The sequence below is a fragment of the Lissotriton vulgaris genome, chromosome 3_1 (genome assembly GCF_964263255.1).
Source record: "Lissotriton vulgaris chromosome 3_1, aLisVul1.2, whole genome shotgun sequence".
NCBI lineage: Eukaryota > Metazoa > Chordata > Amphibia > Caudata > Salamandridae > Lissotriton > Lissotriton vulgaris.
The window spans coordinates 766,290,104-766,303,637 of NC_141689.1; the positions used below are offsets into that span (position 1 = coordinate 766,290,104).

The 13,534-nt window shown below is 44.3% G+C and overlaps 1 protein-coding gene across 1 annotated transcript in view; it reads right to left on the bottom strand.

Annotated features, from left to right (window-relative positions):
- Positions 1-8,108: 8,108 nt before the first annotated feature.
- Positions 8,109-13,534, bottom strand: part of LOX (lysyl oxidase) — a 100,338-nt gene continuing 94,912 nt past the window's right edge. Inside the window, exon 7 of the mRNA XM_086961074.1 lies at positions 8,109-12,628. Within this exon, the coding sequence (XP_086817200.1) occupies positions 12,622-12,628 (7 nt within the window). The 3' untranslated portion in view covers positions 8,109-12,621. The remainder of the gene's footprint in view (positions 12,629-13,534) is intronic.

Here is a 13,534-nt window from a genome sequence, read left to right on the forward strand (position 1 = left end):
CAGCCAAAACCAAAAACAAGAAAAAACACCCCATTGTCTCAGTCTAGCCCAAGTGGGCGAGTCTGTAGAAACCAGTCAAGTGGACGTCCAGCCACACACCTCCAACCTCTCCCCCCCAACCCCCAGCCCCAACCCAGCATCGCAGACGCTAAGAGTCTCTCCCCCCGGAGAAAAGTTAGGCCGTCTGGGCCACGCCATTAGATTCAGGCAAGTTCCTGGCTGCAGTCCTCAGGGCCTCCGCCATATCCGCTCTGATGGTAGGGGAGTCAGGGCGACTCGCTGTTGCTGACGATTGGCGCCTCCTCGATCTCCGTCGGCCCCGCCGCTCGGGGCGCCTCCATGCGGGTGTCGCCCCTTCTTCCTCTGTAGCTGTAAGTCCCAGCACCCCACAGACATCTTGTAAGGAGCGCAGCTGATGTAGCACCCCATTCCATCGGAAAATAAGACGGAAGGGGTGACCCCAGGAGTAGGCCGTCTCATGCTCTCGCAGAAAGTCCGTAGCGATGCGGAAAGACCTGCGCTTCTGCAGTGTGATGGCGGACAGGTCTTGATAGAGCGCCACGGGTCGGTCTCGGAAGGACAGCGGCTGCTTCCTGCGGGCCTCTGTCATAATGCGCTCCTTCAGGGGAAAATCCGGCAGGAATGCCAGGATATCAGGTGGGGGTGCCGATGACTGGCGCTGGCGGCCCACCCTATGTGCTCTGTCGATGCGGATCGGGAAGTCCGCTTCTTCTCCCAAGATGTTGTGGAACAGGTCCTGCAGATAGGCCACCAGGTCCGCACCCTCATCCGCGGACGGAACGCCTCGCACCCGGATGTTATTCCGCCTGGACCTGTTCTCGAGGTCCTCAGAGTGGGCCTGGAGCTCGACACATTGCTCCCGAAGGCGGAGAACGTCCTGCTGGAGATGAACTATCTCATCATCACGACGCTGGGCCGCCGTTTCCACAGTGTCGACCCTCTCGCCCAGGCCCTCGATTTCTCTGCGCACTTCACGGACCTCTCCGGCCACCTCGGTCTTGAGAGTCTGGAATTCCTCCTTGAGGGAGCTGAATAAGTCCTCCATGAAGGACCTCGTGACTGGTGGTTCGCCTCCGGCGGCGTCAGTTGAGGCCCGTGAGGACCCCGGGGACGGCTGCGTCCTGTCCCGCAGTTGCTGGGCCCTGCCGAGCATGTCCGGCAGAGTGCGATCTCCCCGTGCCGCACCTCGTCTCCCAGCCATCTTGGCCTCCGCGGTGGGCGAAGCCTAGAGCTGGCTGCTGTAGATGCGCCCAGCCACTCGTGGGCACCAGATGTGAAGACCTCGCCGAGGACAGGGGTAGTGCGTCACAGGCGACAAAATGGCGGCACGGGCCAGGGCGAGACAACCATCGAGCCAGTCAAAGCGATAATCCAGGTTCAGGTCGGAGGCTTGCAGCCGCGTGCTTCCAGGGGGGACGGCAGATGCGTAGGCACCAGGGTGAACCGAGGCGCCCGTATGGCAAGGGCGCTGGCGAGGGTCACCAGTACCAGCTCCTCAACGACAAGATGGCGGGAGGGCGGAACCCAGGAGGCCAGCCCAGGCCAGCAAGTCTATGAGCGACCCTCAACAGCAATGGGTCGGGAAGGTGCAAAACCAGTGTCCCCCGGTGTCACCGGCTAGTACGCCCGGTTCGGTCACCGCTCATACTCCACCGTCCCTCGCTTCCAGGCTCGGGGTCCGCAAGGCGTCACACGCCGACACCCATGGCAGGGGGATAAATCGCCGACGTCGGTCTGGGGTCTGTCGTCCAGCGATGACTCCGGCCACAAGGGCGACGGACAGGAAGCCTCCGCACTCCGCGGAGTCCGTCGAGTCCGCTCCCTCGGGATCCGCAGCTTTCAGCACTCGGCCCAGCCGAGGCGCGCGGACAGCGCTGCAGTACGCTCCGCCTCCAGGCCCTTCTCCTCTGGGCGATCCAGGCTCCACTCCTCGCCTCGGTCGTTGAACAAACTTTTCGGGGACTTCCCCCGGGGCAACAGAAGTCAAAGTGGCATCAAAATGTGCCCCAAGAGTTCCGGCACAGTTCTCTCGCCCGCAGTGCAACCGCGGGGGGAGAGAAGCGCAGAAATCGGGGCTCGAGCTGAGCTGGGCCGGAGGAGCTACGGGAGGAAGCGTCCGCTCACCCCGCCATCTTGGCCACGCCCCCCTGTTGGAGCTTTTAATTCCATTCAAAAGGCTCTGAAGGATATGAGGAAGGTTTTTGGTTGGGCTGGGAGAATGCGGGTTGATTTTTCGGCTGAAGATAGGAAATCACGCGAGGATATAGACCCTATTGAACCAGTCGCCAGGATTCTTTCCTCAGAGACAGAGGGGAAGAGGAAGATCTAGGGGAGACAGAAGGGCAAGAGGGCAACAAGGTATGTTCGGTAAAAGACCCTCTGTGTAACGCAATAAAGCTGGGCAGCAGACTCACACACTATTTCGAAAGAAATAACAGCTGATCCTTGGGTCTTGGAGATAGTACAGGGTTACCATATAGATTTTATAGGGGTTCCGGTGCAAGTAAGGTGGCCAAGGGCATTAAGGTTTACAAAGGAACCACAAAAGTTTGGTGAGTATGGAAGTGGAGGAACTATTCAGGAAAGGAGCAATAGAGGAAGCACGCAGCAAATAGTTTTTAGTGGGAAAAAAGACAAGGGAATGAGACCAGTTATAAATTTAAAGGAATTGAACAACTGGGTATATTACAATCACTTCAAGATGGAAGGGTTTCATTTGTTGAGGGACCTGTTGAGGAAAGGTGATTGGCTGACATCTGGATTTGAAAGATGTTTATTTGACGGTCCCAGTTTGTTGGGAGCAGAGGTATTATCTGAAGTTTTTATGGGAAGGAACAATGTGGAGGTTCTAGACTTTTCCGTGTGGTCTCACATCAGCTCCATGGTGCCACCCAAAGGTGATGAGTCCAATTATGGCTTGGCTAAGGTCTGGGGGTATGCTTGATAGTCTATCCAGACAATATTCTGATTATGACAGAGAGCAGGGAATTAGCTCAGGATCAGATGGATCTAGCTGTTCGAAACCTGGAGGACCTTGGGTTTGTGGTGAACAGGAAGAAGTCATGTTTGTATCCATGTTAGGAGATGTTGTTCAGGGTTTTCAGATTCAGACATTAAAATGTGTGTTGAGGTTACCAGAGAACTAAAGCAAATCTAACAAAGCGACTGGATGTCTTTGCAGCAGATAGCAAGGATGTTGGGTTTATTGCCAGCATTAATTCAGGCAATTATTCCTGCACGTTTACACTATCAAGCCTTGTACAGGTTAAAGATGAGGTATCCTTGCAAAGGGGTGAGGTATTCCCGGAGTTTTTGCTGGGATATGGAGATGAAGAAGGAGCTAGAATTGTGGTTAGAACATTTGGAGGCCTGGAATGGAAAGGCAATTTCTGGAAAGGTCCCAGGTTTTGGTGATGGAGTCAGATGCCAGTCTTCTGGGTTGGGGAGTGAGACGTGGTTCGCTTTCAACAGGAGGGAAATGGACATTACAGGAGAGAGAAATACACATCCATTACCTGGAATTGCTGGCAGGCTCATTTGCGGTGAGGAGTTTTGTCAGGGACAATGTGTTTGCAGTAAGGTACGTGAACAAGTTACGAGGTCCGCGTTTCAAAGATACTGTCAAATTTGGCAAAGGAGTTTTAACATTTTTCTTTAGGGCAGAATATCATGTTGCAGGCTCAGTATATTCCAGGGCTGAGCGACAGAATGGAAGATTGGAATTCCAGGAGATTGAGAGATTCCAGCAATTGGATGTTGAACAAGGCTTTGGAGGGCAGGTGGGGTCTGTTCAAAGTGGACATGTTTGCAAGCAGGTTGAAGACCAGGTTTGCAGGTTTTACAGCTGGAGGCCCGCTCCTGAGGCAGAGGCAGTGGATGCGTTCCTACAACATTGGGGGTGGATCGCAATTATGCTTTTCCTCCCTTTATTTTAATGCAGAGGTTAGTGTTGAAAGTAAGGGAGATCAGGAAGAATTATTGTTAGCGGCTCCTTTTTGGCCATCTCAAGTGTGTTTTCCAGATGTCATCAACTGTTGATAGACAATCCGGTACTTCTTCCTGTATTTGCGAATCTGTTGGTGAATCCTCTGGGAGAGTCACATGAGCTGGTGCTGCAGGATCAGAACAAGTTGACGGAATGGTTGATTTTGGGAGAGTTTGACAGGTGTTAGGCCTATTGTTGGAGGCTACAAAGATTATTAAGGAACCCTGGGCTCCAGGAGCAACAATGGCATACAGGATACAGGTTGGCATCAGCCGCGGCCCGTGCAGGTAAGAACGGTGGGGCCAGGTGGGGGTGGGGGGGGGTAGGGAGGTGGGGGGCTTGACAGAGGACGATGAGGGAAAATTAATCATTTAATTATTTATCTTTTTTTCCTTTGTCTTCGTCTGTCGAAATCCCCCCACCAGGCCCGCTCTTACCTGCATGGTCTGCGGCTGGTTGGCATGGAAGAGATTGTTGTTAGTGTTCATCACAGGATTTGGATCCCATTATAGCTCCTGTGGTCAATGTGGTTAATTATTTGACTGCGGTTTTCTTAGGAGGAAGTTCCTATAGTTCAGTAAATCTGAGTAGATCAGCGATATAAGTAGGCCTTGAATTGCTGGATCGCCTGCCAGTGTGGCAACAGGATATGGTGAAGAGACTGTTATGAAGTGTCCGCTTAAAGATGTCCCCAGGACGTAAGTATTCTTCCCTTTGGGATGTTGATTTGATTTTAAGGGAGTTAGCTGATTGGAGTGAGGATGAGTTTTTGGATTTGAAATAGTTAATGTTTAATTTGACCATACTTCTATGCTTAATATGTTTTAGATGGGTGTCTAATGTTAGAGCACTGGAAATATCATCACATAGTTAATTGTCAGAAAGAGTGTGTTTCAATATTCGGAGAAGTTCAGAGACTATGCTCAGGACTATTTTGTATCCAAACATGGAAGAAAACAGAAAACTGTCTGTAGTGAGATGTTTGCAAGTGTATAAAAGGAGTACAGCCAGTTTAAGGGGTCAAGGAGATTCTCAGTTGTTGATTTCTTTCAGGTATCCTCATAAATCTGTTTCTAGTCCTACAGTAGCTAGGTGGGCTAAGGGGGTCATGAGGAAGGCAGAAATTGATGCTACCATATTCAGAACACATTCAGCAAGGGGAACTATGGCATCTAAAGGTTTGCTGTCAGGAGGAAGTAAAGGAAATATTTTAGCTGCAGCAGATTGGTAAACATATACTGTGTTTAAGAGATTCTAAGACAATATAATGGGCTGTGAGGAATAATATGTCAAGGCTTTAAACATGCATCATATTGGCCACCCTGCTTTGCCACAAAATTCAGAATTTCCACAGCAGGGGGTAGAAAATCATGACTTTATTAAAGACACTGAGGCTAATAATAACCCTCCTAGTTGCTGGGTGCCCAGCCTTTAACCGGCCCTGGAAAACTGGCCCTGGCAAAATGTCGGTTTGGGGGCGCCACCGAGCTCTTTGCCAGGGCCGGTTTCGTTCGATTTTCTTACAGGGCCGATTTTGCTGCAAACACGGCCCTGAAACAATATAGGCCCCCAGGGGCCCAAAACCGGCCCCCACCCGTGCGGCGCAGCGGGGATTGCCCGGTGCCCGCTACGGCCAGTCCGGGCCTGGAAATTATTACAATCAGTAAAGGAGAGGATTGGAGAAGTTTGCGTCTCATTCTACTGTTGAGAATAAGGACAAGGAAAAGGAACTGTTCTCTTCATTCGCAGCATAAAACAATTCAAACTACTGCCTGATGCAGGACTATATAATGGTTTGGAATGTTGTTTAGGTACCTATTCTAAGTTGTAAGTATGTTTTAGTTGCTGCTGTTTGAGTGGCAATAAAGAGGTATGCATAATATTAGCCTCTGTGTCTTTCATAAATCAGGATTTTCTACCCACCCTTGCTGTGTAAAATTTGAATGATTTATTAGTGCCCCTTCTGAACATCTGAATTTGAAGTCCATTTAGTTGATAATTGTGTTGTAAAATGCACCATGTGGCCATGTTTTTAATTTTTTTTTAGGGCAGAACGCTAAACTCTCCAGAACCATCCTTGAGAAATGAAGACTTATTTACTTTGCTTCCATATTCAGTTCAATTCAAGATAGGTTTTTATGCTTAACCAGTTTGAAAATTCACCATATAGCTCTGCAGACTACAACAATCCTTGCTAGTCCTACCAGACTCCAGCTCAACTGCTTACCTCACCATTCCTGAGCTGAGATACACTGTGCCTCTCAGTTGTGGCTCACTCAAGGCTCTGCTGAGCTATGCATATGCTGCAGTCACTTTGAGCATGCACTAAATCCATACTTCCAAATTAAGGGAATGGATACCTACACAATTAAGTGCTTATTCCCAATGAGTCTATTATGTAATAAATACCGCCATCTACCATGTCACTTCTAAGATGGAAAATTGCTGGGTTAGCAACTAACTTTTGGGGATCCAAATAAGAAAGTTTCTTTCAATAATTCATAATACCGCCACAAAAAAACAATTTTAGCCAAGGTCACTATACATTTGGTATTTTTAATGTAATTAAGTTAAGAGCATTAGTTTTAGGGGGGGGGGCACACAAAACGTAGTAAGAGATGGTCTTGGGTTATGCTGATATGGGCGGGATACCATATATTTTAATTTATTGATAGTCTGTCTACCAGCCATTGTAAGGGAAGGTCACCCAATGATACTTAGATGGGTCAGTATTTTTGGGTCATTATGGGTGCTACTGTTATTTATTGGTTAATTATGCTTCCATTGTGGCACCGCTAACAATGCTGATTTCTCAGAAGCAGACCAAGAAATGTAATTGGACTATAAACAACCACCAAGCCTCAGAAACGCTGAAAAGAATTTGCAGAGGCATCTACACAAACAAATCAGCAGATTTAAGTCCATACTTCTGCCAAAACCACGGGAAACTACAATCCACTCTCTTGCCGTGGATTGCTACAGACTGCAAATTGGCGCTTTTTGGACTCAAGGCTACTGGGGACCGTTCTTAACCTCCTGCTGTGGAAAAAAGTATTTTCTGGAGTGACTGACTGTTAAAGGTCATGCTCGCGCATTAACTACTGTTGCTTTTGTTGCTACCAGTCAGTAGCTACTGGTAGCAATTTTGTTTCTCGGTGTGGCTTTCAAGAATTACAACTCCGCTTTCATGGATAGTTTGAAAGTATAAGCTATTGAGCCTACTCTCCATCACTGAAATAGATTTTCAGTTCTTAACCACATGTTAAATCTTTGATCATATGTTGCCTGATATTTCAGCAACGCGCTTGTCCTGCCAGGAAGTTCATCTTTAAAAGGAGGAGGAGTTCATTTTCCTTAAGAGTCTTCTTTGTGTCCCTCTCGCCCAAGGTAATGTGCACATACACCCACACAGACTGTAACCTAACTCAGTCATCACCAGAGTGCAGGCACCTTCTCTCTCTCCCTGGAAATGTACTGCACCTAGTTTCATGGGATAGTACATCAGATGGTGAGACAGCAACAAGCTCAAGCGAGTAGGTTTGAGGTCAGTCCCGTCATATCCACCCTTTAATGGTCTGGAGAATTAAAGAGATATATCATATTGTAATGTTTTTCTTTTTAAATTATTGTTTGCTATGTTCTTGTTTCTTTTGTACAATTCTGTAATGGTGTTCAAAAATAATTGTTTTCATTTTAAGTAATTTTTTGCTATTTTCCTGTTTATTTTGCACTGTTCTGAAATGGGTTTCTAAAATGGTTGTATATAACATGTGACAAGTTACATTTAAAAAGTTAAATAATATCAGCTGACCTGCAACCAATTTGTCAGGCTCTAACCCTAGAGCAATGGAAAATTCATTCTTTCAATGTTGCCTATTAGATGTAGTTCATTGAGTTTATTGGATATGAAAATACTTTATAATACTCACAATAAAAATCCCTCCTTTTTACTGTAATGAAAACATTCTGAATAACGGATGAATTGTGTTTTTGGATCAGACCAACTATAAAGAGAAAAAGAGGCCAGTGGGCACAAATCCAATCTAAATTGATTGTAAGGCTAGGGATCATTTCACAACATGGCAATACAATAGCACAATAACAAACTTGAAGCTTTTTTATTCAAGTGCTTTTCACATGAAGTTGCAATCATAACATAAGCGCTAAGAAGAAATTCACAAAAATGCTACAAGAAATTGAAAACTTTTTTCAATAGTATAAATAAAAGTCTCTCAGATTAATATGCAGTATTTGTAAAAAATAAATCTTTTCGACTGTTTAAAGGCATTGCTATTTATCAAACATCCACCTGACATTTCATTTGGTTGAACCAATGTGGCTTGCCAAATGCCATGTCTTACAATTGCCTGTGCTTCTGGGCTGTAATTCAAGTTATATTTTCTCAGCACCTTTGGAAATTATAAGTTCATGCGTGTCCAAGCTCCAGACTGGTAGGAATGAAGCATCATGTAAACCACCGCCCAATCACAGAATTGTATTCATTCTTATGTTAGAATACACGAAAAGAAAAAAATTAAAAACTCATACAGGAAAAATACTTTGCTTTTTAAAATCCTGAACAAAATATGCGGAAGTGAAATTGACCACCCACTGTAGAAATGTCCTTTTATCTTGAGGTGTACATAACTCTAATTGCTGTCTGACATTGTCATGTCGAACACTTAAAAACATAGTGCAATATGTATAGTTTTTAAAGTACATTGTTATAAGAAGAATGATTAGCACCCAATGGGCCGTAATTTCTTATGGTCAGTCAGAAGCGTCATTCTTTTCTGAACACGTTAACCCTAGAAATAGGCCCAGACAGATTTGTCATTTTTCCAAAGAAAGATTAAATCGTAGAGTTTTCATATATGATGAATGTTTCAAAATTCCACTTTATAGAAAGAAATATTCGAATCTCGGAGAAAATTCTAAGAGTGGATCAGGAATTGTCAATTGTGAAGACGAAAAAGAATGACACTAGCCCTGACGTAGGTGCTGCGATAGCTATTTGTCACCATCATGGCTGTTCTTAAACTGCAATAGCAGTCTACTTCAGCAAAGTTAAACAACAATTCTAAACTTACTGTTATCCCTAACAGTCGTTCGTAATTTCTCACCGAGAGACATGTTGAGGAATGAAATAGCTAGCCATTAAGGACATGCATTTCAGCGCCATTTGTGAAAAAAGAAAAAAGAATTTATGAATCTTTTGTTTGAATTTTGCTTAGCACATGTACTCTTCAATTTGATATTGATTTAGCTTACGGCTCTTCACGATAGATGTGTATTTTTAGTATGTAAAATAATTGTTGTCCTCCTCCAAGTATTAGTTTGCTAAGTAATTTTCTCCAGGCACATGGGTATATGTGTGTTTGGTAAACTCAATCTGGAAGAGCACCCCATAACAAAAGTTTCAGCAGTGCTGGTGTTACACACGCAAATTACACATACTCTGTCTCTCACAACTATGCTTGAACAAAATTCAAATGATTTACCTGCAAAATTCTTCCCTGGCAAAATACATAAATATATCCTTCTGTTCTGAGACCTCTGGCACATGTTTTCCCATGTAGACCAGTATGAAGTGCTCAGAAATAAGAAACAGAGCCACTGAATCCCTAGAAGGTATATGTGACAGAACGTGAGTGAGCTCTCATCGTTCCTGCATATGTACAAGGAGGAATGTTTCCAGGAAAGAAGAATCATAGCACCAATAATACATAGATAATGCCTATTTCAAATACAAATCGTATTTTGATTTATTTTACTTTCTTAGGGAGCACTGGTACAGCCTAAGCCATGATATAACATTACGGAGTCTATTACGATGTCGGGCGGACTTACGTCCGCCTGACACTGTATCGCAAACGGGACTGACCGACCTCCGGCAGACGGTCCTGGACACCTCATCATGATGCGACCAAACACTATTCAGTTGCATTCCCCCATTCCTCTATGGGAGTTCGTGTTACGACCGTTAAACAGCCCTAACAAAAGCTCTCATAGAGGAATGGGAGTTTGTGTTCATTGTACCTGCCACACGGGGCAGGGATGAACAGGGGGGTCACAATAAACGCCCACTCGGCCCCCAACAGGAGGCCGCAGAGGCAAGGGGGCCCTGCTAGGGGCCCTTATACTCGCTCTCTGACAGGCTTTCCATGTCAAAAAGCCCGACATGGAAAGCCTGCTGGAGACTGAGTATCGTAATCCCAAGGGTGGAATGACCGCCCTTTGGGATTATGGGCCAGCTGGTTTAATTTCCAACCACCATCATTGTAATGCGGCAGTCAGAAATTAAACCGAGATGCGGCCCAGAAAGGCTCCGACCAACTGTCCCTACATGTTTTGAATTCGCTTTAAAGGCAGGATGTCACAGTGCAATAATCATGAAGCAAATCTTTCTAAAATAATGCTATACCAAATCTAGAGCATTCTTTCTTTGTTAATGACATAATTCTGTCTGTCTCCATTACTGTCATTTTGCAACACAGCTCTTAAAAATGTGAAAAAAACACAAGTGGAAAAAATCCAATCCAGAAAAGTTAGTTTTCGAGTTATTTATTTTTAAGTTCAAAGGTCCTTTGCTGTGGAGTGGGCAGTTCTATCCCTGTCAGATCAGTCCATGACTCGTGGGAAGCATGTTTGTAGTACGTTTTTTTTCTTTGACAGGTTGTTCATTCTCCTACTTAGTCCAGTTGCTTCAATTTAGTTGGATGAAAACTAAAGATTCCAGAATTCGTAAATTTGTACCCGAAATCCCAAGGTTAGAAGCAGTGTTTCATCTGGTTTGCCAGTGCAGGCAGTAGAAGGTGTCTGGATTACCATACTTTACTTGTTGCTCCAGGCTCTGCTGCAAACCCATGGAGTGTTCTTTCCTTGAGCTTCTTCATATCATTGGGTTGTTTGATGAAAAATTGTTATTTAAAAAAGAATGAACTTCACCAAATCATTAACATTCTCATTATACTGCAGGAATATAGGCCTGATGGGATTTAGATTTCGGCAGACGGGGTATCTGTCACTGCTGTCACAGAGTAATCCATTTGCCGATATCTAAATCAGGTCCTATGTATCTGTGGTGCTCATAAGGATTCTGATTGGATTGACATTACATCATGACCCTGTTAAGCGAATCCATGTACGGGTAACCATAGCATGCGATACTTATTATTCAATAATTTAATAGTAACATTTTGAAAAAAATAATGCCAAAAAGCCATGGGCAGAAATATTTGATCATATTTAAATACCTGCCCTCATTATTCTGATTCTGCTTTCCTTTCCCTTTCCTGAGTCTGAGCATTTCCATTTCTCAACATTGCAAAAAGTGAGGTGAGTTCCAGCTTAAACATGAGAGCAGAAGAAAGAGGCAGGGCTGAGGCTGAATCAGCATCAAAAATGACCTCCCATCAGACATTGCAGTAGGAGGAGGGAGAGCCTGGTGTTGGTTCAGTCAGCCATCCAGATCTTTTTTGTAGGTTTATTATCCCCCACTAGCGAACCTCCATTCTGAGAAAGAGAAGAAGACAAATGTTGGTATGTATAAATAAAGTATGCCACAAAGGACTTGTCAGAAGGGCAGCACTGTCTCAATTTCCAAATTACTACTTTTCAACTCCTCCTAAGAGATACTTGTGGAATTTTTAATTTTCTCCAAAATAATCCAGGATTAGAGTTAGAATAGTAAATAAGCCTCCTGAAAAATATTTGGGGGGAAGTTGCTCTTTCCCCAAAATTTTTAGGACTGAAGTAAAAGTATTCAATGTGACCGCCACACCCACTGCTGCCATGAAACCTTGTAGCAGCATTTTACTGACGTAGTCCTTGTTAAAAATGAGTGGCCTATTTAGTGATGTACTTTGTATCTAGAGTAAATATATGTACCAATGCTACCAATTAACCCAGTGCTTTGTCACATGTAGTAGGTTTCATAACTAATTTATGATGTTCCCACTTGATAAGCTGAAATCTATGGGAGACATCAGAACGATTAGCAGACAATATGGCAGTCAGTAAGGCATGTCAGTGCTGGAAGCTGTTCTGTAGGTAAAACGGCTACATACCATGGCTCTGATTGCTTCCAACTATGTAAACATTTCATTCTGTAGTCCCCTGATTCCCGCCAAGAATTGGCTGTTTGTAATCTACCCCAAATATTCACATGTTATAGATATCCCTGCCAAACATGGCCATTGCTTTAAGACAGTATTCATTGTTCAAAGCAGATGAACAGTGAACGGCAACAGATAGTAATTCATACTTAATAACCGCAATGATTTGAATATAATTATTTGACACTATACTGGCCTTATCACACGTATTACTGTCTGCTGATAGTTTTAAACTAATGTTGTGCTTCAATCAAGCAATGACAACAGAAAAATGTAAACTTTCAATTAGGGCATTATGCACACTGGGTTATTTTCTCTTGGAAGCCATTCATCGGAACATGCTGCTGTGAGGCATTTCCTCATTCCTGTAGGCCATTGAAAGATACTCTCTCACTCTTTGTAGATTTAAATTGGGTAGAAGAGTTTAAACCCTTTAGTAATTTACATACATGGCTCCTTTCGTAACAACGTCACTTGGTCGATGCATTTTCTTTCACTCTAGTAGCTAGAAAGAAAAAGAAATATAGGTTACTTTTCTGAATTCACTTTTAAAAAAGTAGTTAGAACATACAAAACTTTGCTTTTAATATTTGTGAGTTAAACCTGGTTGGACTGCCCTACATTACTGTTGTTCATTGTTCATGCCTCCTTCAATCAGTGGTTGTTGTTCCATAGCAAAATGTTTGTGCCAGTCGTAAGATATAATGGGGTCTATTTACTAAATTCTCTTGTAACGCAGCAGCTAAAAATGCTACATGGCATTATTTGAGAAGGAGAGAGCAGGACAGTTCAAAATCTACAGAGCTATGGCACCCTCCTGTCTCCCTAGCGTTGGTGCACAATCATGGTGCCGAGAACCATGCACACACCTTTCCACCACAGTGTAAAGGTGTCTATGTGAGTCTAGTATGGGTTTTGTACTGGAAGGGTACATTGAGATGTCATCAGTTATGTCACTGACCATGTCATGAGTGATGTGATATGTGAGGTCATAAGCAGTGCATTGCGGGGACACAAGTTATAGTTAACTCAGTTAACTATAACAGCTGAATTTCACTGATTTTGTACGAGTGAAATGTCAGTCTAACTATAACGCCCCTTTAACCTTTTTGTTTTTGTCAGTGAATTTCTAAGATTTTTTTAAATGCTAATTCCTAACTATAACGTCCCTCAAACCTTTGTTTTTTGTGTTTTAGAGTTTTTTAACTAGCAGTCACGTTTGCAGAATGGAGGAAAAATAGGGCTGGGCCTCTGACCAGGTCTCAGAACTTCTGCTGCGTAGGACTTACAGGAGGTACCAGGAGGGCTTCTTGGCCCCCATGGTCTCTCTGGAGCCAAGGGGACTTAATCCCCCAACTAGTAGTTCACTGGGAGGCACATTTGCAGTGTGGTGAAGAAAGGGGGCATGGCC